This window comes from Elephas maximus, chromosome 26 (assembly GCF_024166365.1).
Source record: "Elephas maximus indicus isolate mEleMax1 chromosome 26, mEleMax1 primary haplotype, whole genome shotgun sequence".
Lineage (NCBI taxonomy): Eukaryota > Metazoa > Chordata > Mammalia > Proboscidea > Elephantidae > Elephas > Elephas maximus.
The window spans coordinates 1220507-1244580 of record NC_064844.1 but is presented as its reverse complement, the minus strand read 5'-3'; the positions used below and the strand labels follow the sequence as shown (position 1 = coordinate 1244580).

At 40.2% G+C, this 24074-nt stretch overlaps 1 protein-coding gene across 11 annotated transcripts in view; it reads right to left on the bottom strand.

The window, feature by feature from the left end:
* Nucleotides 1-24074, bottom strand: part of PUS10 (pseudouridine synthase 10) — an 89926-nt gene that overhangs the window by 61922 nt on the left and 3930 nt on the right. For 9 of the 11 annotated variants that reach the window (XM_049870378.1, XM_049870368.1, XM_049870367.1 and 6 more), the window contains 3 exons: nt 22958-23098; nt 19661-19915; nt 18860-18946 (listed from right to left, as the gene is read on the bottom strand). In XM_049870378.1, coding sequence (XP_049726335.1) covers nt 18860-18946; nt 19661-19915; nt 22958-23083 — 468 coding nt within the window. In that variant the 5' untranslated portion in view covers nt 23084-23098. The other 2 variants (XM_049870375.1, XM_049870376.1) reach the window with 2 other exon arrangements.

The window sequence follows — 24074 nt, the reverse complement described above, 5'->3', positions numbered from 1 at the left end:
TCTTCGGTCTTCCTTATTCATTGTCCCGCTTTTACATGCATATGAGGCTACTGAAAACACCATGGCTTAGGTCAGGTGCACTTTAGTCCTCAAAGTGACATCTCTGCTTTTAATACTTTGAAGAGGTCTTTCGCAGCAGATTTGCTCAATGCAACACGACCTTCGATTTCTTGACTCTGCTTCCATGCTTCATTGTGGATCCAAGCAAAACGAAACCCTTAGCAACTTCAATCTTTTCTCCATTTATCATGATACTGCTTACTGGTCCAGTTGTGAAGGTTTTTGTTTTATTTATGTTGAGGTGTAATCCACATTATCACTACCCATTGCCATCGAGTCGATTCTGACTCATAGTGATGCTGTAAGACAGGGTAGAACTGCCCGATAGGGTTTCCAAGGAGCGGCTGGTGGATTCAAGCTGCCAACCTTTTGGATAGCATCTGAGCTCTTAACCACTGTACCACCAGGGTTCCTCACATTAGTCATTAGGAAAATACAAGCACACAACCTCTACAGACCCATTAGAATAGCTAAAATAAAAGAGACTACCAGTACCAAGTGTTGGCAACGATGTGAAGCAACTGAACACTCATGTACTGCTGGTGAAATGTAAACTTAAACCGGTAAAGTCACTTCGGAAAACGTAGTTTCTCATAGTTATACCTACGATATGACCCAAACATTTCATTCCAGGGTATTTTACTTGGGAAAAATGAAAACATATATCCACACAAGGAATTGTATATAAAAGTTTATAGCAGCTTTATTCATAACAACCAAAACCTGGAGTAACCCAAGTATTTATCAACTGGTGAATGGATAAAAAAAAAGTGGTATATCCATATAATGTAACTGTACTCAGCAATAAAAGAAAATGAACTACTGATATACACCACAACATGGATCTCAAATCATGATGCAGCGTGAAAAAAGCTAGATAGGAAAGAATGCATAATGTGTGATTCCATTATATGAAATTCTTAAAAGTGCACAACTAATCTATAGTGATTGGACGTAGATCAGGAGCTGGCTGAGGCTGTGGGGATCACTGCAATGGGCACAAGAAATCATTTGTTTCATATCTTGATTATGGTGGTAGTTACTTGGGTATACGCATCTTTCAATGAACTGTATACTTTACATGGGCAGTTCATTGCTCATAAATTAGAACCTGATAAAGTTAAAAAGCACACATACAATGAGATACCATTTATACCCACTAAAATCCTAAAATTAAAAAGACTGCCAATACTAAGAGTTCATGATGATGTGAAATAATGGCTGCTCTCATACACTGCTGGTGGGAATGTAAATTGTACAACCAATTTTAAAACAGTTTGGCTTAAAGTAGTGAAGTTGAGGATATGTATTCCCTATGACTCAGTCACTCTACTCATAGGTATATAGCCTAGCTAAACTCCTACACACATACTATGATACAGCTACAAGAATGTTTACTGTTTTACAGTTGAAATAGCCAGTAGTAGTAGTACAAACAAGAAGGAACCCTGGTGGTGGAGTGGTTAAGCACCTGGCTGCTAACCAAAAGGTCAGTGGTTTGAACCCACCAGCTGCTCTGGGGGAGAAAGATGTGGCAATCTGTTCCTGTAACAATTACAGCCTTGGAAACCCTACGGGACAGTTCTACTCTGTCCAAAGGGTCTCTATGAGTCAGAACTGACTTAACAGCATGCAACAAGAAGTATGAATAAACTGTAGTATATTCATGAAACTAAATACTGTGCAGCAATGAAAACAAACTACAGCTCCACATCACAATATGCATGGCTATCTTAAAAATAATGTGACACAAGAGAAGCCAGACACAAAAGAATATATTGTGTTACGATTCCATTTAATATAAAGTTCAAAATCAGCCCCACCTAAGCTCTAGCTTTAGAAATAAAGCCAATCGTTACCTGTGAGGAAAAAGGGGTAACCACTGATAAAAACAAAAACAGAGAAAAAATGAAAATATTTCCATTTTAAGACAAATTTCATTTTCGAGAACTCACATCACGTAATCCGTGTTTCTGATAAGGCAATTACTTAAAATGTGAGCAATATGAAAGACTAAACAAGTTAAAATATAACTTTAACTAAGATGTCCAACAAGCTAACCCAACAGACGTGCTGCATCACATAACCTCGGCAGGGGGAGGGAGTTGTGTGCTGGTGGAATACCGTCTCAGTCTGATTCATTACACTATACCCATCGTGTGTGTGCATGTGTGTGTGATTAAAATCTCTTCAGAAGACACCTTAATCTTATTTGCAAAATAACTCAGGTTACATCATGAATAAAAATGTTATCCAACATCACCTGGAGCAACAAATAAAGAAGAAGAATCAGGAGTAGGAAGAGAAAATGGAATGTGTGGCTAGTTGCCTCCGTGAACAATTGCCTCCTTTGCCATGAGACCAGAAGAACTAGATGGTGCCCATCTACCATTACTGAACAGTTTGGTCACAGAGTCTATAGAAGAATCCTGATCAAAAGGCGGAAAATGCAGAACAGAATTTCACATTCTCAGAGGATCCAGATCTCCTGGAGCCATAGAGGCTGGATGAACCCCTGAAACTACTGCCCTGAGATAATCTTTAAACCTTAAGTCAAAAATATCCCCTGAAGTCTTCTTAAAACCAAACGGTAGGGGCAGGGAAGCTAGATCAATGGAAACAGAACAGAAATAATGAGAATGCTGACACATTGTGAAAATTGTAACCAATGTCAGGGAACAATTTGCAAAAAAAATTATTAAATGAGAGCCTTAATTTTCTGTGTATATTTTCACCTAAAACAAACAAACAAAAAACAAACAATAGTTTAGCTTAATTAGTAAAGAATATCTGCCTTGAACAACATGCTCTCTTAAGATTTATCTATATGGGATCAAACGGACAACAGCAACTTGAAAGATTAATAGGAACCTTAGGGGGTAGTGAGTTTATGTCAATGGAGAGGGACAACTCAGAAAAGGAGAGTGAGAATGGTTGCACAACTCAAAATGTCATCAATGTCAGTGAATTGTACACGTAGAAACTGCTGAACTGGTGTATGTTTTGCTGTGTACGTTTTTAACAACTAACTTACTGGAGGAAAAAAAAAAGTTATCCAGCAGAGTGCCTTGAATAAGTATTTGTATTTTAAAAGCATTTTGGAATACCAAGGTAGCCCTCATGCCTGGTTACTGATTTACTCAACAGGGATTGAGTTCGCAGGACCACTCCCTCCACAGGTAGAGGATTTCCAGGATGCTTTTAGAAATATGATCCAAAGCCTCACTAAAACCACCATCCTGTGGCTTCTAAAAGGAATTTATAGTGATAACACCAAATGAACATCACGTAACCAATACATATCATAGCACTCCAGTTTCACAAAAAATTTAAATCCTGGATATGAAGTGAATTCTACACGGAAACCATTTGATATTATGATCCCTAATACATGAATAAAAGGGTTGCCCATGTTGATACCTTTGTATCCATTTCATTACTTCATTTTCTTTCTTATGCTTCATGATCACATTCTGATAAAACACCGTTTTATCCCCCCACCCCAAGTCAGTTCCCCTCACAGTCTCTCTGCCCAGCTACTCACTAACTCTTTATCGGCCCCTCCAGAGGCCACTGGGGTTCCACCAGTGAAAGAGAATCAAGGGTTTCAGTCACACTCAACACTTCAGTGGTTACTTATCTGAATAGCTTGTAAATTATGATTTAATGAGAATAACACATGATTCTTTAATTCATCACTTTTACATTTTTTATATATAATTTTTACAAAATTAAAAACTGCTCTCTTACTTCTGCCCACACTTGCCCTGAGCACTCTGCTGCAGCTGTAGAGATTGCCACGCACCCAGCTGATCCCACGCACTGTTAAACCAAAAGCTGAAATCAGCGAAAACCAAGTAACACTGTGAAAAGACAAAACCCTGATGGTGTAGTGGTTAAGAATTTGGCTGCTAACCAAAAGGTTGGCAGTTTGAATCCGCCAGCCGCTCCTTGGAAACCCTACGGGGCAGTTTTACTTTGTCCTGAGTCGGAATCAACTTGACGGCAATGGGCTCTTTTTTTGGTTATAGGGTCGCTAAGAGTCGGAATCGACTCGACAGCACTGGGTTTGGTTTTTGTTTTCCTTTATGTGAAAAGACAATTTACTGTTCTACTAAGTCTTTTACATCAGTTTTATGCACTATAAGTGTCCAACTGACTGGAAAATACTTATCCCATTTTAAACTACTGGATAACTTTGCGTAATAAAAATAGCAGGAAGGAGAAAGATAGTCAGTTTTCCTTAGAAAAAATTGTCCAGATAAACATTTCGGTCTGTGGCCTTAAATAGTATCTACTCAGTTTCAACAGTAGATTCCACTAGTATTGATCTCGTGTTAATATCAGTGACGGAAAACAGATCAGGTTTTATTTAAAAGATAGGATTTGTAAAGATAACCTTTATATTTTAAGCAGTACAACACAATCGGATTTAGAAGGAAAAGAAAAAGGAGGGGGGCAGAGGGAGGGGAGGGGGGACAGAGAGCAGGAAGAGGAGGGGAAAAAGATCAAGAAGACGATGAATAAGAAGCAGCAGCAGCACTGTCATTAATTGGCACTTCTTAACTGAGAAACCTGGCCTAAAATTATTTCACTGATCCCTCCCTTTACTTAAAGGGAAAAGTATAGTACTATTTGTTTTCTTTCTCCTTTAAGTACTATTTCTTAGCAAAGAGGTTTCTGACAAGTCCATAATGAAGTTGGATGTGTCTGATTTCAGGGTGGTACTTGCCACCAGTCCCTTCTTCTTGGCGATTTGGATGTTTCCACGATAAAAAGGGAGCCCTGGTGGCACAGTGGTTAAGAGCTACAGTGAGCAATGGCTGCTAAACAAAAGGTCAGCAGTTCTAATCCACCAGCCGCTCCTTGGAAACCCTACGGGGCAGTTCTACTCTGTCGTATAGGGTCACTATGAGTTAGAGTCAACTTGATGGCAATGGGTAACGGGTAGGACAAAAGGATACGGCTCAAAGCATTACTGGCATTCCTATCCACAATTCAGGGACTTAACATCCTAATTCATCATCACACATATGCATCAACCTTCCTGAGAACAAAGTGAAATCAAAAGTAGCTCTGCAGAGAAATGATTAGAAATTTCTCTATTTTAAGATATCTGCTGGAATGGTTCAAAACCTCTTCTTCACCTATCCCAGCCATCTGATTACAAAACTTGAACAGAATTGCTTTGGGGAAGTGCTGGAAATTGTCATTTTAATTTTACTGGCAAAGTTAAAGTTTTAGAGAATCAAAAAATAAACTGGTAGTCTTTTACCAGTTTATTATCACTCTTCATAACAAATCATGGATAACATTGTAAAGAATGGGAATTCCAGAACACTTAATTGTGCTCATGAGGAACCCATACATAGACCAAGAAGAAGTCATTCCAACAGAACAAGGGGATACTATGTGGTTTAAAGTCAGGAAAGGTGTGCTTCAGGGTTGTATCCTTTCACCATACTTATTGAGTTCGTATGCTGAGCAAATGATCTAAAAAGCTGGACTATATGAAAAAGAATGTGGCATCAAGACTGCAGGAAGACTCATTCGCAACCTGTCATATGCATATGACATGACCTTGCCTGCCGAAAATGAAGACAACTTGACGCACTTACTGCTGAAGGTCAAAGACTACAGCCTCCAATATGGATTACACCTGAGTGTGACAAAAGTGAAAATCCTCACAACTGAACCTATAAGCAACATAAATGGTGAAGAAACTGAAGTTGTCAATTATTTCATTCTAGTTGGATCAACAGTCAACATCCATGGAGGCAGCAATCCAGAAATGTAATGATGTATTGCATTGGGCAAATCTGCTGCAAAAGATCTCCTGAAAGTGTTAAAAAGATGTCATTCTAATGACTAAGGTGCACCTGACCCAAGCCATGGTCTTTTCAATCACCTCATATACTTACAAAAGCTAGACAATGAAAAACAAGCCAGAAGAACTGATGCGCTTAAGTTGTGGTGTTGGCAAAGAATATTAGACTGCTAAAAGAAGAAACAAATCGGCCTTAGAAGAAATACAACCAGAATGCTCCTTAGAAGTGAGGATGACGACCACAGCCTCCACCAGACTGAGTCCAGCACAACTAGATGGTGCCTGGCTACCACCACTGACCGCTCTGACAGCAATGACAATAGAGGGTCCAGGACAGAGCTGGAGAAAAATGTAGAACAAAATTCTAACTCACAAAAAAAGAGTAGACTTATTGGTCTGACAGAGACTGGAAAAACTCCGAGAATATGGCCCCCAGACACCCTTATAGCTCAGGAATGAAGTCACTCCTGAGGTTCACCCTTCGACCAAAGATTAGACAGGCCCATAAAACAAAATGAGGCTAAATGGGCACGCCATCCCAGGGGCAAGGACGAGAAAGCAGGAAGGGACAGTAAAGCTGGTAATGCAGAACCCAAGGTTGAGAAGGGGAGCGTACTGACACGTTGTGGGGTTGGCAACCAATGTCACAAAACAATACGTGCAATAATTATTTAATGAGAAGCTAGTTTGCTCTGTAAACCTTCATCTAAAATACAATAAAAAAAATTTTTTTAAAAGTGAGGATGACAAGACTTACTTTGGACATATCATCAGTAAAGACCAATTGCTAGAAAAGAACATCGCGGTTGGTAAAGTGGAGGGTCGTCAAAGGCAAGTGAGATGGATTGACACAGTAGCCAAAACAGCAGACTAAAACATAGCAACGATCTTGAGGATGGCTCAGGACCTGGCACGGTTTCATTCTGTTATACACACCGTGGCTGTGAGCGGAGCCAACTTGACAACAACTAACAACATCATCACTCGTTAGATTATCACTCTTATTAAAATATTAGAAAAACTCTGGTCCCCCCTTTTTTTAACCAAGGATCCTTTCCCTACCTTCAAAGACACTGCACCATTTAAAGAAAGGGAGTACCAGTGAAGGTCAAAACCTGGGCTAAGTCTCCCTCCTATAAACACAGAAACACATTCCCCCACTTTTGAAATCTGACCAAATCACAGAGTAGGCCGTACGGCACAGCAATAATTAAAAGCATAAACTCTGGAGTTGGACAGACCAGAGTTTAAATTCTGGCTCTGTTACTTACTAGCAATTTGACCTTGAGGCACAATCCATCTGTACTAACGTAAAGACAGGGAGCAAAGGCCCTGAGATTAGAGGGTGCCTGTTTGAGAAACAGAGAAGAGACTGATGTGGTTAGAGGAGAAACAAGTAAAAGAGAAATAGGCTATACTATCAGGGAGGTAATAGGGGGCTGAGTGTGGAACCTAGAGACTTAGTAAGACAAGGAACAGAGGGGTCCCCAAATCTGCAAACAAAGTAACAAGAAATAGGCCGGGGCACAGAAACAAAGCCATTCCCCAGAACAATGGGGCAGGGTATCTAAAAATTGCCCACCATTTTCTTTAAAGTTGCCTTTCAGAAGCAGCTGGAGAAAACCAGGCCCAGGGACATGCGTAGAACATCTACCTGTAACCGCTGTGTGACCTTCCATCAGGGGCAGTGAGGGGCTGCAGCCCCAGCCGGGGAATCAAACCTAGGCAGTGAGAGACTGCGCAGGCGCGACACCCCATAATAAGCCCTGCTACAAATCCCAGAGGCCTCCAGGACAGGAGCCATCTTGAAAAACTGCCGCATGCACCTTAGTTAACATATCCCTGCCTGTGCCTATGAATAAACACAAATCTTTTCCCGCCCAAGAACTTTTAAAAACTTGGGCCTGTCTTTTGCCCTGTAGGCCCTGCTCGTCTCCACTTGCAAGCCTCTCCAATAAAGCTTTGCTCCTGTGGAAAACTACGTGCAGTACCTGCTCAGTCTCGACCAGTGAGAGGCAAGAGCCTTATTCCTGTAACATGACCTACTACAAGGGCTTGAGATGGTTAAATGAGAGCATATGTCCAGCACCCTCTGATAAATGGCGGCAACTCCTCCTCGTTTTCCTAAGAAAGGAATTTTATCTTGCTGCTGTTGAAACGTCAAGTCCACATTGTGGTCGTGTGGGTGTATCACATGTGAACTATCATTGAATGTGTGTGTGTACACACATGTACACACATATACATACAACATGTGCATACGTGTGTGTATATATATATACGCTATAATTACTATGAATAACTTTTCAAAACTTATAATTTCGCAGGCCAAAATTACTAAATCTAAAACAATGGTGATGCCAGAAGAAAGGACCAGTTGAGATGACTTCTCTATGTGACAAAATAAGCCCAAATCAGAAATAGGCAGAGTCTAAATTGAAGTTCCTTTTTTTTTTTTTAAACTTACTTATTTTTAGTCTACTAGACCACGGAGCCCTGGTGGCACAATGGTTAAGCATTCGGCTGCTACCCTAAAGGTTGGCAGTTCGAATCCATCAGCTGCTCCTTACAAACCCTATGGGGCAGTTCTACTCTGTCCTATAAGGTCGCTGTGAGTCACAATTGACTTGATGGCAGTGGGTTTTCTTCGTAGACCACACAGTCTTGAAAATTAATGGAAAAAAAAGAAGAGCTTGATAACGTCAGTTACTTCACAGTTGTAAGCAGACTATAGCTAGATCCTAAAGCAATGTGCTAATATGTTGTCTTTGCTGGAAAAATTGTGTTAAAGAAAAAAGATTTGCTTCATTTTTATTATTAATTCTGTCACATCATTTCTTACTGTAAATTTTAAAATACCAGATAGGACAATTCGCAAGAATAAGACTACACAAACTAAAACAATAAACTCCATATTTTTCAATACGGTTTATTAATGCACCTGTTGCCTCTCAGCCACCCACCCACACTGGTGGACTGGCCACAGCAGCCTCTTTTCTTCCTTGCTCTCGCCTCCATCTCTCCTAGCTGTGTTCCAGCCAAGAAAAATGGGAAGAAGTAAGCATATTTATCTTTAAGAGCTTAACCATATGTCTGAACAACCTGCCCACTGCACTCCCGATTCAAACACAGATCAGGTGACTGTGGTGCTCTTTAGAGTCTGCCTCGCTTCTAGTGCTGCCTGACATGGCATCCCACCCCCAGGGATAAAACGTGCCCCTCTTTGTCCACACTGCACTGACTGGTTCTTGTTTTCTATGCTGGGCTCCATGCACCTGCGCCCCTAATAACAAGCTAGTAGACCTGCTCATCACCTGATTCCTAGGGAGAGGAGGCAGTGTAATCTAAAAGTCTGCGTGTTTTACAGGGCCTCATTTAGCAAATTCGTAAAGACATACTCTCGGTGGATGTGGCCCACACAGGGATTAACGCTGGACTTCTGCTGACTGCCGCACAGACACAGACTAATCACGTGTCAGTCGACCACTCTCCTTGAACACATGACCCAGGTGTGCCTGGGGCGGCAGAATCCTGCCCCTGCTCCCACGTCTACCTCCACGTCTGCCCTGACGCAGCAGCTCTGCCCGGGGTTATCATCCCGGTTATCCCCTTATCCTTAATTACGTTTGTGAGTATATGACTTAAGAAGCAGAGTGAAAGGCAACGCTCAAAAACAAGGTAGTTAAGTAAGTAAAACAGACATAAGCACACAAGATGGAGCGATTGTGTGGTTTAAAAAAAACAGGAAGCAGCAGGCACATCCAACTTCCAGTAAATGTGACACACTGGACAATTCACACAACCTCTGTGAGCTTCGGTGTTCTCCTCTTCAAACAAGGATGAGTGAGATGATCAGTGAAGTGGTCCCAGTCAGCAAGGCTGAAAAAAATTACCCAAGCATATCTTCCTTCCAACCCGCAGATGCTAAGGGTCTGCTATGTTTCCAGAGACTGAAAAGGGGATCACCTTATTCACAAAGACTGGGAACTCCTGGTCTTTCAACCAGAGATTCCCAACGAGTGTGAATGTGTTCACACCCGGGGTGGCCAGGACGGCCAACAAATGACCACCATATACATACTGTCACTTTTCAATGAGCCCCATGAGATGTAAAAAAAAAAAATGCTGGGGAGTCCTGTTCTAGATGATCGCCCAGGTCTCCCACAGATCTACTACTCCCTGACTAATAATGCAGATTTTCACACACAGGGTTGTGTTCCCAGGGGCAAGCCCTTCAAGTTAATTTTCATAAGAAGACAGGCTTAATTTGCTGCATGGACACATTCATGTCTGGTGAAGGGTTTTAAGAGTTGCAGCCTGGGTACGTAAACACAGTAGAGTTACTATTCCCTCCCAAAACCCCATAAAGAATTTACTGAAAGATCCTTAAAGGGCAGAGACAGTGCTTCCTATAATTTTGCATGTTTTACAATGCCTCACTTAGCAAATTTTTGAAAATATACTTCTCATAGATATGGGCCACATAGAGATTGATGCAAATTCTAAGCAACTAACCTAACCAGAAGCAGGTTTACAAGTTCTGAAAATCTTCAGTAAGCTTGGGAAAGACGTTAAACAAAAGGGACCGCAAGTGGTGGATGAGCGAGAGCAGAAGCTGACTTAGGTAAGGTGCCACACAAAATAAAAATTGAGAAGTCACAGAAAATGGACAAAAAAGCAGAAAATACACATGCGGAATCAGGGAGTCAGGTTACTGAGTGCAGTCGGCAAGCTCAGGCCTGCACACATAACACCAGCTTGAAAGCGTACCTGTCTATAACTGAAGTCAAAGTTTCATCAAATTCTGTTCTATGGACGAAGTATCATTAGAAAACGCATTCTGTTTTAGAAAAAAATAAGCGCATCAATCAATGCTGTTGTTGCTGGGTGCCATCCGGTCCATCCTGACTCACAGCAGCCCCACACGACAGAACAGGACTGCCCCATAGGGTTTTCTAGGCTGTTTTTTTAATCTTTATGGAGGTCTTTCTCCCGCAGAGCCGCTGGATGGGTTTCGTTAGCAGCCGAGCAGTTAATCATTGCACCACCAGGGCGCCTTTATCAATCAGTCCCCATAAACCCACTGCCACCTGGTCGATTCCCACTCAGTGATGGGGAAAAACACTGGAGTATTCAATAAAGAAAGACCCTAGGATTATCAGCTGGGAGTTCAAGAGGTCCCTGTAAGTACCTGCAAAATTTTATGTGCATTTTTAGGACAAGGGGATTTGTTGCTTTTTTCAGGTTTTTAACAAAATCAGCTATCACATAATGGTTAAGAACCCATAGATTTAAGTAAAACTCCAAAGTCTCTTGAAGACTCTTGTCAGAGTTTAAGAATGTCTTAAATATAAGACGCTGCCACAGAAATGGTACTGCTGTTATTCTTAACTCCTTTTCTAGCACTGCGTATAATCTGCGATACTTAATGCAAAGTACGGAGATAACGCAAAGTACAGGCAGCCCCCTGGGTTACAAACGAGATCCGTTCCTGTGTCTAAGCCGTTAAGTGGAATCTGTAGGAGAGTCTGAACAGGGGCCCAGGGTTCTTATTTAGCCTTAATTTAGCGCAAGATAAAGGCTCGAAGCCTTTCCAGTGATTTAAAAGCTGCACGTGCAGCAGGTGAAGGTGATTGTGATGAAGAATTTGTTTCCAGCAGGGGTTGTTGGTTCAGTGGCATCCAAGCGAGGGCAAATTTACATGACATTAAAGGGCAAGTGCAAGCTGTCCCTAAGTCGGACCTTCCTAAATAGGGGACTGTCTGTATAGAAAATGAAAAGAAAAAAAAATGATTTGACAAATAAAACCCCAATGAGATCAAGTTTCATACTGAGAAGCGGGTGTCTCGTACCATCGAGGTAGCATTGAGAGACATTAAATGGATTTAAAGTCAATACAATGAGTAAACTTTTTCACGCACCCCCAAGACAAGGGGCCAATGGGCCAAGCTGCTAGTGCAATACTGCCCTCTACTGGCTGCCACTGGTAAAGACACACATGGAAGAACTAACCGAGATTGTCTTAATGCATTTTACTTTTAAAAAAGATCTTAACTGAAAGCTTTCCTCTCGTAAATTCATATTTAGCCCAATGTAAGCATGAGTCTGGGACATTTATTCCATAGTAATTTTAGTGTTGTACCATGGTATGGAAGGTTAGAGGAATCAATCATGAATATACCAAAAAAAAAAAACCCATTGCCTGAGTCGATTCCAGCTCAGAGCGACCCTACAGGACAGACGACCTGCTGGTGGATTTGAAGTACAGACCTTTTGGTTAGCACCCCAGCTCTTAACCACTGTGCCGCCAGGGCTCCTCATGAATATAAGGTAAAAAAAAAAAAGTGCTGTAATAAATATTTTTCTTAAAACTATACAGGATCTTGGAGTTGAAAAGGCAAAATGATACCTCTAGTCTAATCAACCACACTTCTCTTTTTTTACTATATTGATTCCAAGAGGTTTTCTGACAACTTCACCATACCTCTAATTCTCATTTGGCTGTTAACTAAAACCCTCAAGTCCTGTCTATATGCACAGTTTCTAAACCACTCCTGGCTTGTCCCCTCCCTGGCAGTTGTTTTTTTAGCCCGAGTATAACAACTTATATTTATTCCTGTTAAATTTCATCTTGCTAGCTTTTCCCTATTCACAAGACCTTTTTGGGTCTCAGTCCTAACACTCAGCCTATCTGCTATGCTCCCAGCTCTGTGTCCTTCACACGATGTGTGTGCCCGTGGTATCACCACTACAGAAATCATGAACAGGACCGGGTGTGACAAGAGTCCTGGGCTCATCAGAAATCTCCGTGCAGGTCAGTCATTTTTGAATTCCAGTGTGCATAAGAATATCTGAGGCGCTCTCGATTAAAATAAGGCTCCCAGACGCCACCTCTAGAGATTCTTCTTGTTTGCTTTTTTTAATAATATTTATTGTATTTATGGTGAAAGTTTACACAGCAAATTAGGTTCCCATTTAACAATTTCTACACAAATTATTCAGTCATATCGGTTACATTTGCCACAATGCGTCATCATTCTCATCCACCCTGTTCTGGTTGTACCATTTCCAGTACTCTGGTTTCCCTGCCCCCTTACCTTCTCACCTTTGCTTTACAGTAATTTTTGACCATTTTCTCTCCTACAGATGATTTTTTAAAGGAGCACAGTACTCACTGTTGGTATTCTTTATTTTATGAGCCAAAAGCCCACCTTTAGAAATTCTGATTTGGGTGATCTGAAACAAGATCCAGTCATCTGTTTGTTTTTTAACATTCTATCGTGCTTTAGGTGGCAGTCATCTGTTTTTTCTTTGGCTTTTTTTTTTTTTTTTTTGGCAGTCATCTGTTTTTAACACAATCTCCCAAAGGAATCTGGACCCAAAACTCCAGGGATGGCCAACACAGAGTAAAAGGAAACCATCCTTTTCCTCATCCCAGATGCTATCCTCACTCAGAAAACATTGTCCCGTAGATAAGTCATTATCAGCTCCTGTTGGGAATGGCCGCTCAGGCACAAATCCACCCACCTGTCCTCACATCCTGCTCATGTTTCAGGAAACTGTCAGGAGATAGAATCCCGGTCAAAGGACACGCTAAACTCCAGTCCTGCTGGTGCTACTTTATACCACTGCTCTACCAGTCCTGCTGGAAACCCTGGTGGTGCATTGGTTAAGAGCTACAGCTGCTAACCAAAAGGCTGGCAGTTCAAACCCGCTAGTTGCTCCTTGGCAACTCTATAGGGGCAGTTCTACTCTGTCCTATAGCATCACTGTGAGTCAGAGTAGACTCAACGGTAACAGGTAACCAGACCTGCTGGCCTCTAAGGGAAGAAATGATGCCAACATGACTGCCCTGAGCAGACCTGTGCAATGTGCTGACAACCAATTCTTCCTCATCCTCAGTGCCCATAGTCTACTCCACTGGTTCCTGATCTAGCGTCTTGCCAGGGTATGAAGGTCAAGCTCACCACGAGGTAGTTTATGGGACCAACACCCTTCCCCTTTGGAAAACTAACTGCCCTCGTATGTCTGCAGTCATCTCGAAAATCTGCTATCTTTTAAAAGCTCTCAAAGATCAGGGATGGTTAATAATTCATCCAGGCTGGAAGACTTGAACCCATGAAGAGCAGCTTCCCCACATGGCTCTTTCATTCTCCCTGACCAGTGATCGCTGCACACATTTCCGCCTGAAGGTCATTTTCCTTTATGTTGAGGTGTAATCCATACTGAAGACTGTAGTCTTTGATCTTCGAGTCCTCTTCATTTTCAGCAAGCAAGGTTGTGTCATATGCACATCGCAGGTTAATGAGTCTTCCCCCAATCCTGATGTTGTGTTGTTCTTCGTATGGTCCAGCTTCTCAGATTTGCTCAGCACAGAAGTTGAATAAATACGGTGAAAGGACACAACCCTGATGCACACCTTTCCCGATATTAAACACACAATATCCCCTTGTTCTGTTTCAACGACTGCCTCTTGATCTACACACAGGTTCCTCACAAGCACAATTAAGTGTTCTCGAATTCCCATTCTTTGCAATGTTATCCATCATTTCTTATGCTGGGTTTTGGACTCGCTTGGTACCTGTTATCCCTTCTTTCCCTCCAACTTCTCCCATATGTAAAGGAAATGTCTACCTTGTGCCTATTCTAGCCTCCAAAACTGTGAGATAATAAATTTCTGTTCTTTAAACCACTCAATTCGTGGTATTCAGCTACAGCAGCCCCAGGAAATGAATACAATAAATAAAAATAAAAACTATGGCGACAGCCAGAAAGAGGTTAGCAGGACCAGAAAAATGGAGGGTTAATACAAATTTTATAGACTGATTTAAAGAATCCTTTATTTGAGGTCATTCCTTTGCTCAGTTCTTTTGTAAACAGGAACGTAATGAATACCACCACATTGGTAACATACGCTTTGCTTTCAAATCAATGTATCTGTAATCCTGATTTTCTTCTTAAAAAAAAAAAAAAAAAACTATTGCCATTGAGTCAATTTCAACTCATAAAAAAACCCAAACCCAGTGCCGTTGAGTCGATTCCAACTCACAGCGACCCTATGGGACAGAGTAGAACTGCCCCATAGAGTTTCCAAGGAACACCTGACAGATTCCAACTGTCGACCCTTTGGTTAGCAGCTGTAGCACTTAACCACTACGCCACCAGGGTTTCCTTCCGACTCATAGCGACCCTATAAAACAGAATATAACTGCCCCATAGGGTTTCTGTGGAGTGGCTGGTGGATTCAAACTGCTGACCTTTTGGTTAGCAGCTGAGCTCTAAGCCGCGGTCACTCTTCTTAGAAGTGGGAAAAATCTTAGTAATCAAAGGATTATTTCTTTTTTAGAGCCTTACTTTCATAGTAGTAGTAAATCATTCAAATTGACTCAATTATATAGTCCACTCTGAATTATGAAACAGCTAACATCAATTCCATATATATTGATGTTTGTTCTACACACAGCCAGTAAGCTCTAAGTTAAAAATATTTAAAGACGTAAGTTGAAAACCATAATGTAGATGAAACAATACAGAAGTCACAGAATTTATATTCAAAATGCAAAAATATTCTGAAGACACGCAAGTTGTTTTAATTGGGAGATTTAACAAATAAGCTAACTAGTTTGAGAAGCAATTTGCATCCAGTCTGGCCTACAGCTGCCAGCTGTGTCGGGTCATCTTGCGGAAAGCCATCTGGACTTTGTCCCAGGTTCTGACAAGCCGTACCAACACCTGAGGCTAATGAATGGGGCCGACCAGACCAAGAGGAGCCACCGGGGGCGTGATGCTAAGCCTCAGTAGGCATGATTAGGGCCTTGAGCCTGAGGCTCAGATGGAACTTCCTGGATGACCTGACCATGCAAGGGAGAGGGTGGTGCCACCCCTCTTTGGGACATGAAGCTTCCATGCTGCGACCCCTTCCAGGCCTCACCTAATGTGTCTCTTTCCATTTGCATCCTTTTTAGCTGTGAAGTCTGTAGCTGTAAATACGGTGTGCTCTCCTTTCACCACACCTGTTCAATCTGTAGGCTGAGCAAACAATCCGAGAAGCTGGACTATGTGAAGAAAAACGCGGCATCAGGATAGCAGGAAGACTCATTAACAACCTGTGTTATGCAGATGACACAATCTTGCTTGCTGAAAGTGAAGAGGACTTGAAGCACTTAAACTGATGAAGATTAAAGACCAGAGCCTGCAGTATGGATTGCACCTCAACATAAAGAAAACAAAAATCCTCACAACTGGACCAATGAGCAACGTCATGATAAACGGAGAAAAGATCGAAGTTGTCAAGGATTTCATTTTACTTGGATCCACAATCGATGCCCATGGAAGAAGCAGTCAGGAAATCAAACACCACATTGCACTGGGCAAATGTGCTACAAAAGACTTCTTTAAAAGTATTGAAAAGCAAAGACATCCCTTTGAGGACTGAGGTGCGCCTGACTCAAGTCATGCTATTCTCAATCGCCTCATGTGCATGCGAAATCTGGACAATGAACACAGAAGACCAAAGAAGAATCAATGCCTTTGAATTACAGTGTTCGCAAAGAATATTGGATATGCCATGGACGGCCAGAAGAACGAACAAATCTGTCTTGGAGGAAGTACAGCCAGAGTGCTCCTTGGGAGTGAGGACGGCAAAACTTCGTCTCACATACATTGAACGTGTTATCGGGGGGGGCCAGTGCCTGGAGAAGGACATCACGCTTGGTAAAGTGGAGAGTCAGTGAAAGAGAGGAAGACCCTCAACGAGATGACTGACAAAGTGGCTGCAACAATGGGCTCAAGCATAACTACGATCACGAGGATGGCACAGGACTGGGCAGTGTTTCCTTCTGTTGTACGCAGGGTCACTATGAGTCAGAACCAACTCAACAGCACCTAACAACAACTCCGGAATTCTCTAAGTCATTTTCTAGCAAATTAACGAACGCACAAGGGCAGTGAGAGTCAGCAGGGGCTGGTGTCTGCCTATGTGGCAGTCTGAAAGAAGGTGTTCTTCTAATTCGTAAGCTCTGACCTAGCTTTGGGTCGTCAGTGGCAGAGAAATGCTGCCTGGGACCTGGTCTGAAACATGGCGTCCATCTAACTTGTGAGCTCTGACCCAGCTCTGGGAGGCCAGGGTCAGAAACAGAGTGTGCCAGGTAAGTGGCTGAGACAAGGATGGAGGAGTGAGAAGGTGAGCATTGGATCCATCTCCACACTTGGGGGCTTAGGTTAATGCTGATCCTTACCCCGCAGTTAATAATGAAGATGGGATTCTCCCATCATGCCCCTGGCTCAGTGCACTAGTATATCTCAACTCCAAAAAAGTAAAAACTGATGGCAATAAAAGAAATAAAACACAGTAAGAAAATTACAATGTGAACCATAAACACAATTTTTCTGATGAAATCTGGGTTATAAAAACAGGATGTTGTACTAGTATACCATCGAGTCAATTCTGACCCATAGTGACCCTAGAAAACCCTATGTTTCTTGAGTAATTATTATTCTTAGGAAATGAATGGGTAGAACTACACAGTTAATTAACATCAAGGAAAACACTGAAACACTTGATTACATTCTAACCAGCGGGACTGTATTAACTCTGCAATAACTGGAATGGCCACACATTCCTCTAAATGATTTTACTGTTATATTTAAACATTCCTGTCAAAATGATCAGTTATAAAAAGTAGAGCTTAAGCAAAATAAGTCTATTTTTAAAAACAGTATCTTTTATTTCTAATATGGGCTATGAATACCTCCCAATTAGTCAATAAATACTAAATTAATAGTTAAAATCATCACATAAATGATGAAAATGAACAATACATATCTTAGTATAAAAATACAAACGTTGAGAGGAATGGTTTGGTGGTGAGCAAGCTATATACCAGCATTCAGAAACTCCACTTTTTATTCCTATTTCTGTCACTCCAACACTGTGACTTCTTGGGAGTCACGTAGCTTTTGGAAGCCTCTGCTTCTCTCTGCCAAAACGGAACCCTGAAGCCGACCTACCACTGAGAACACTTCGATTGACTAGAAAACGACTCTGTTTGTCAGCCTCAGTCTATGATCATCCCCTTTATACTTCTACTGCTCAGCTACCTTGTCATCCGCACAGACACTACTTAAAATCATTCTACTCCGTTCACTTCGCAGTTCTTCTCTATCATTCCATTCACCTTCGGCAGGTCTTAAATCAATCTTCAGCCTCTGTAGGGCTAATAAACATGCTCGCCCAGAGAAAGTGATGGTATAAGATACAGTGTTCCAGTGATGCTTTGGGATCCTTGGGGAAAAGACACCTTATCAGTATAAATGGATATACTTAGAACCCATTGTTGTAATTTGAGATTACAAAGGTCATTCTCACTGAACTTCACTTGACAGTATAAACAAAGATAATTTTATGTTTTCATATCAGTTTTGACACACAAGAATGTTACAGTAATGATAACTAGTCTTCCATTTAGCAAAGGAAAATGATGTAGCAAAGTTGGAAAGGCTCAAAGTTAAAATAAATATGAAGCTATTTCTCTTCTATCATTGACAAGAAGTACCACCTTTTATATTTTACTCCAGAAAATAAGGTTCATCATAACTGAAATGACCCTCCCCTAAGACCATTATACATGCACCTCTCTGCCTCAAAAGATCTCTGAGGTCTTGGTCAAATCTCTTCTTCTGACCGACATGCCTCACACACAGCAAGTGCTCAATCAAGATCTGCTACTGAATGAGGACCTTTAAAAAGATGGCAGTCTCGTGATGAAAAAACTAACCTGAACCTGTAATTCCTTCACTCACTCATTCCCTCAGCAAGTCTTTACTGAACAGCTATAAATTGCTTTCAACCACTGAATTAGTATACAAGATAATAACAACAACCTGGGAAAGAATGTTTCCACCTCCCCATTTTTTTTGAGAAATTCCTAGCATGCATTTCATGTCTAGTTCAGTGCATGCCGACAACCTTACCTCTCTCACAGACAGCTGTGGCGGGAAGGAGACTGAAAACACCAAGTTGGTAAATTCAAACCCAGAGGTCTCAACCTTTCGGCACACCTAAAAAAAAGTATTACCATTATGTAAACTACCAGGAATTGCTGAAAACTCTCATCTTTATAACATGAATTCTTGGTCCAAATGACATGGCAAAAAATCCAAATTTTCCTAAGTGTGCAACTCTCACAAATATCCCAAACTTAAATATTAACTATGACTCTGAAGGCTGGTATCACGAGGTACCCAAACAGGCAGGACTGACACCACCTGCAGAGCAATCTGTTGCGTGTCAAGATAGCTTTCTATTAGATCATCTCATAATTTCGAAATGTTTTTAAATAAAATAAAGCCAATCATGACAGTCTTGACAGCTGGGAACAAAAGGTAATCCACACTCAATCATTCACCGTCCACAAGGCTGTAACACTTGTACTTTCTACATATTAATAGATATGACCAAGAAAGAACTTTTCTTCTACTCCTTAGCTGTGTTAAACAGCAGATGGAAAACAAACTGCTCAATTTTCCTTCCACTGAACAGTGCTCATCACTAAAACATGTGGGTACACAGACCATTAATTTTCAAGTATCACGTTGATAAAAAGGTGATTTGATAATACTGGGCTTTTGTTTTTAAAAATTTTAAGAAAATGTTTTACTGATTCATTAGCATGAATCTAAATGAAGGGCACTGTTCCTGTCTCTACAAGAATTCTAGACCTTTAGACAAGAAATCTCTATGTGAGCGCATGTATGATAAAAAAGATCATTCACCTTTTTAATGAATTCTTTTTCACAGAATTCTTGAAGAACTCCTAGGCATACATTGCATACGTTGAAATATGAGTTCCTGGAAGCAATGCTTCCGTCTTCAGTGACGGAGACCCCGCCCTCTGTATTTTGACTCAGATTATCAATCCCATCTCCCGATTCTTGTAGCCGAATTTTCTTGAGAGGTGGGTTTGGAGCTTCCAAAATGAATGTATCTTTTTCAGTTTCCAGGAATTTCTGTAGTTCATCCAGCAACTCCTGGAAAGTTAATTAAAGAAACAGTAATAACCCTTCAACAACATCCTTAAGGGTCTCTAGGTAAGGCAAAGACGAAGCATGAGAACATGAGTGAAACTTATGACATCACAGAGCTGTACAGTTTTGATTTATATAAATTCTGGAGCAATCAATCTATTTTATGAGCCATTACTGGCTTTAGACGTGAATCTCAAAGACAATTACCTAACTCCTATAATATGTGTCCATTTTTTTTTTTTAAAGTTTCATATGTTAGGGAAGATAAAGTTCTAAATTTGAGACAGGGAAGCTCCATAGCAAATGGATTCATCTGGTTTGTTATTCTGTTGGGAAGTAACTTGCTAATTTCAGTAAAAACTTAAACTTCAATTCTAATTATCAACATATAAAAATCCAAACTGAATTTCCATCCTTTCTAGATTATTTGATAATCTCACAATCACCAAAACCTCATAAGCACAATGTTTATTTAACATGAAATCTGCGTAACTAAACAGGTTAGAAAATCTTTAAAAATTTTTTCTACTAAACAAAGGTAAACAGACGTTGGGAAAGTCAAAATTTGGCACCGTAGTTACAAATCATCTGTATGTATTAACTGAAAGGTGCCCTCTACTACACTCTGCTTTGCACAGTCACTCCCGGCGTCAGGAGGTAGAAACCGGCATTTCTTTGTAACCGTCCTCGTACTTCAGAAATTCCATGCATCCAAACACTCAGGGGGCTTTTCCTGCAGCAGCCAGCTCCTTCTTGTCTGAATTAGACAGTTTTATTATTCAGTTGCTTAATGAATATCCTGTTGAAATTCACTCAGATTACAACTTAGTCTAAAAGGAAAAAGGAATTGTTCACTCAAACAAATTTGTTTTATTGAGACAGTAGCTCCTACTTTATCTTTAACAGAGAAATATTCATACACATATGTATACACAGGTATACCATCACCCATCCATACACGTGCGTTAGTGCCTAAGGTCTACGATCCCAGTATAACATAGGGCGCACACTCAAGTATATACAGGTATACCACGACCCCATACATATACGTACATTATTGCCTAAGCTCTACGATGTCAGCATGACATAGGGCATACATGTATGTACACATGTGCATACCTATGTGTACATATATGTGATATATGTGTACATGTGAATTGAATGGATCAAAATTTAAGTACATTTATCCAAAAAAGCTCTTCAGATATTTTTATATATTTATATAAAACAACACAACCAAAAGTTGGTAACACTCAGTCTCTTTATATATTTATATTTTAAATCTTACAACATAGGTATAGAATTATATTATAATGTGTTTGGAAAAACACGTGTAAGGTGAGTTACACGAAGTCAGTCGTATTATAGTCATACTGTGTATAAATGAATATACACATATTTATTAATCATAGCATATGTACCATACTTTCCAGTTTTCAAAGTGTTTTCACATACTTTATTAGATACTGTCCTTTAAAATCCTGTGAGGTAGATGTTATCATCATTTCCACTTAGAGAGGAGAAAACTGAAGCTGGAAAGTGGTGGAACTGAGAGTCAAATCCATGTCTTCTAGCTCCAAATCCTAGGCTTTGGATTCAGCCAGAATGTTCAAATTCTAGCTTGCTCACCTAATAGGTGTATAACTTTGGGCAGGTTGCTTAACCCCTCTGAGCCTCAGTGTCTTCATCTGAAAATAGAGACAATGACAGTATGTACTTACCTCATAGGTAAGGGTTGTATGCGAGCCTGACATAGTAATGCTAGATGGACAGTGGGTATTATTATTTCCAAAATAATAGAAGCAATTAATTAGATCAGGAAAAATAACTGCCATTGCTAACTCCCAGGTAATTTTTTAAAACTTTGAGAAACTGAGTATTATATATACATTCAGTTGCTGTCGAGTCGATTCCAACTCATAGTGACCCTATGACAGGGTAGAACTGTCCCAAGGTTTCCAAGGCTGTACATCTTTACAGAAGCAGGCTGCCACACCTTTCTCCTGTAAAGCGGCTGGTGGGTTCAAAGTGCTGACCTTTCAGTTAGCAGCCGAGCACTTAACAACTTCGCCACCAGGGCACCTTTATACACACACACACGTAAAATATTTTTATATATAAATATGTATAGTAAACAAATATGCTATTTTTAATATTTATAACATATATTTGCATGTTATATATATGTTACTGTCTCTGAAAAAAATGTCACTATTAGGATAAAAAACATTTCACAATGTTACATGATTTATGTGAAAGTATTCTATAAATGTCAAACTCCTCTTTATATTGCCGTAAGTGACAAAGCTCTCTACTGCGTCCATTGTTATTGATAACATTAATGAGGATGGTGACCATTTAGGACCCCAAATAACTTAATGCCAATAAATCTCTAAATACAGATGGTTAACACAGAGAACAGAAAAACAAACAAAAAAAGGTAACCTAACCCATAATAAGTAGCTCTTAAGAACCAGGTTTAAAATTACGCTTCCCCTTAATAGCAGATCTCATGCTCATTCCTCCTGCTGTTACATTTTAATACTATCTGGTGAGGAGGACAATTTTGTGACATTCTGTCTAGATACCCTTGAGGAAAGGTCTGTACGAACAGAAATGCACCATGAGGTTGTTCTGCAAAGATTCCACTAAGCTAAACGTTAGATACCAAAACCAAAAACCAAACCCAGTGCCGTCGAGTCGATTCCGACTCATAATGACACTATAGGACAGAGCAGAACTGTCCCACAGAGTTTCCAAGGAGCGCCCGGCAGATTCGAACTGCCGACTCTTTGGTTAGCAGCCATAGCACTTAACCACTACGCCACCAGGGTTTCCAAACGTTAGATATAACCACTTAATGAGCAACTTGCACTTCTGAGACTGATTTTTTTAAGGTAATGGTAATTTCAAAATTATCATTTCATTAATTACAGTTTTTTTTTTTAATTCGATGAAGAATTATGGATAGACACTTGCCCTGAAATGTACAGGTACTCATGTAAAAATATAGAGACACTTTTTTTACGTAAAAAAAGAAAATACCTTGTATGGAAGTTTGTAAGGTGCCTGAAAATCCACGGCACAGAATCTGAAGATGCATCTTGGACAGGTGCCAGTACTGAGCAACAACCAGGCTACGCGCTTGTTTTCCTCAGTCAGTGGAAACATTTTGAAAAATTATAACTAAAAGAAAAAGAAAGTCAAAACTGAAGGAGCAGCTTCTGGGTTTTACTTTCACAGACAAATATGCCATCACCTTTAGGGATAACAACTAGGTTTTTTTGAGAAACACTATCGCGTACTCTCCAATAAAGCCCTTTTTCATTATATGCACATCCTGAAATATAAACTTGAAGGAAGTTTCTAAAATGGAATCTGTTTAAGGCTTACTAACTGCCAAGGAATATGGTTTAACATTCTGGGTTATGATAAAGTGTATCAATGTAACTAAGCCAACTAAAAGAGATAAAAATAAAGATCCAAAAAGGATTGCCTCTGGGGAGGGTAATGAAAAAAGAATACAGAGTTCAAACTTCTGCTTTTCATTTTGTATCTAAAAAACGGTAGTTAATTCATCAAACTTTTCCTATTGGAAATTAAAAATAAACTTGCTAGAAAAAAGAACCACATCAGTCTACATTATATAACACTTGACTAACCTTAGTAACAGTCAAGTGTTAAGAAAAAATTGACAGTAGACCCAAAAACATCGATTTTGCTATTATACAATTTAAATGACTTAACCAACTATTTGCAAAATGAGAAAAAATCTGCTGCTTTTCTTCACAAGTAAAACTGAACAAAACAAAGCATACAAAATATTTGTCTAAAACGAATTGCTTTTTGCAATTTTTTATGAAAATACACACCACTTTTGGCAATTTGAACAAACTCAGAAAAAGACAGTACATAGAAAGTACAGGAATATCCAACAGACGTCTGCTGTTGCCAGGAAACGGGTACGAAAAGCCAAACTACCTAATCACCCTCTTTGCAAAAACAGAACTTCTTTGGATTAGTGAATCAGTCCATATTACTTTAAAATGAGGAACTATCGATATTTTATAAAACAATGATTGCACAGCGATACTGTGGTATGGTGTAACTGTGGTCTGATATATATAAAAGACACGGTCACCTTTTAATTTGTGCACTTTCA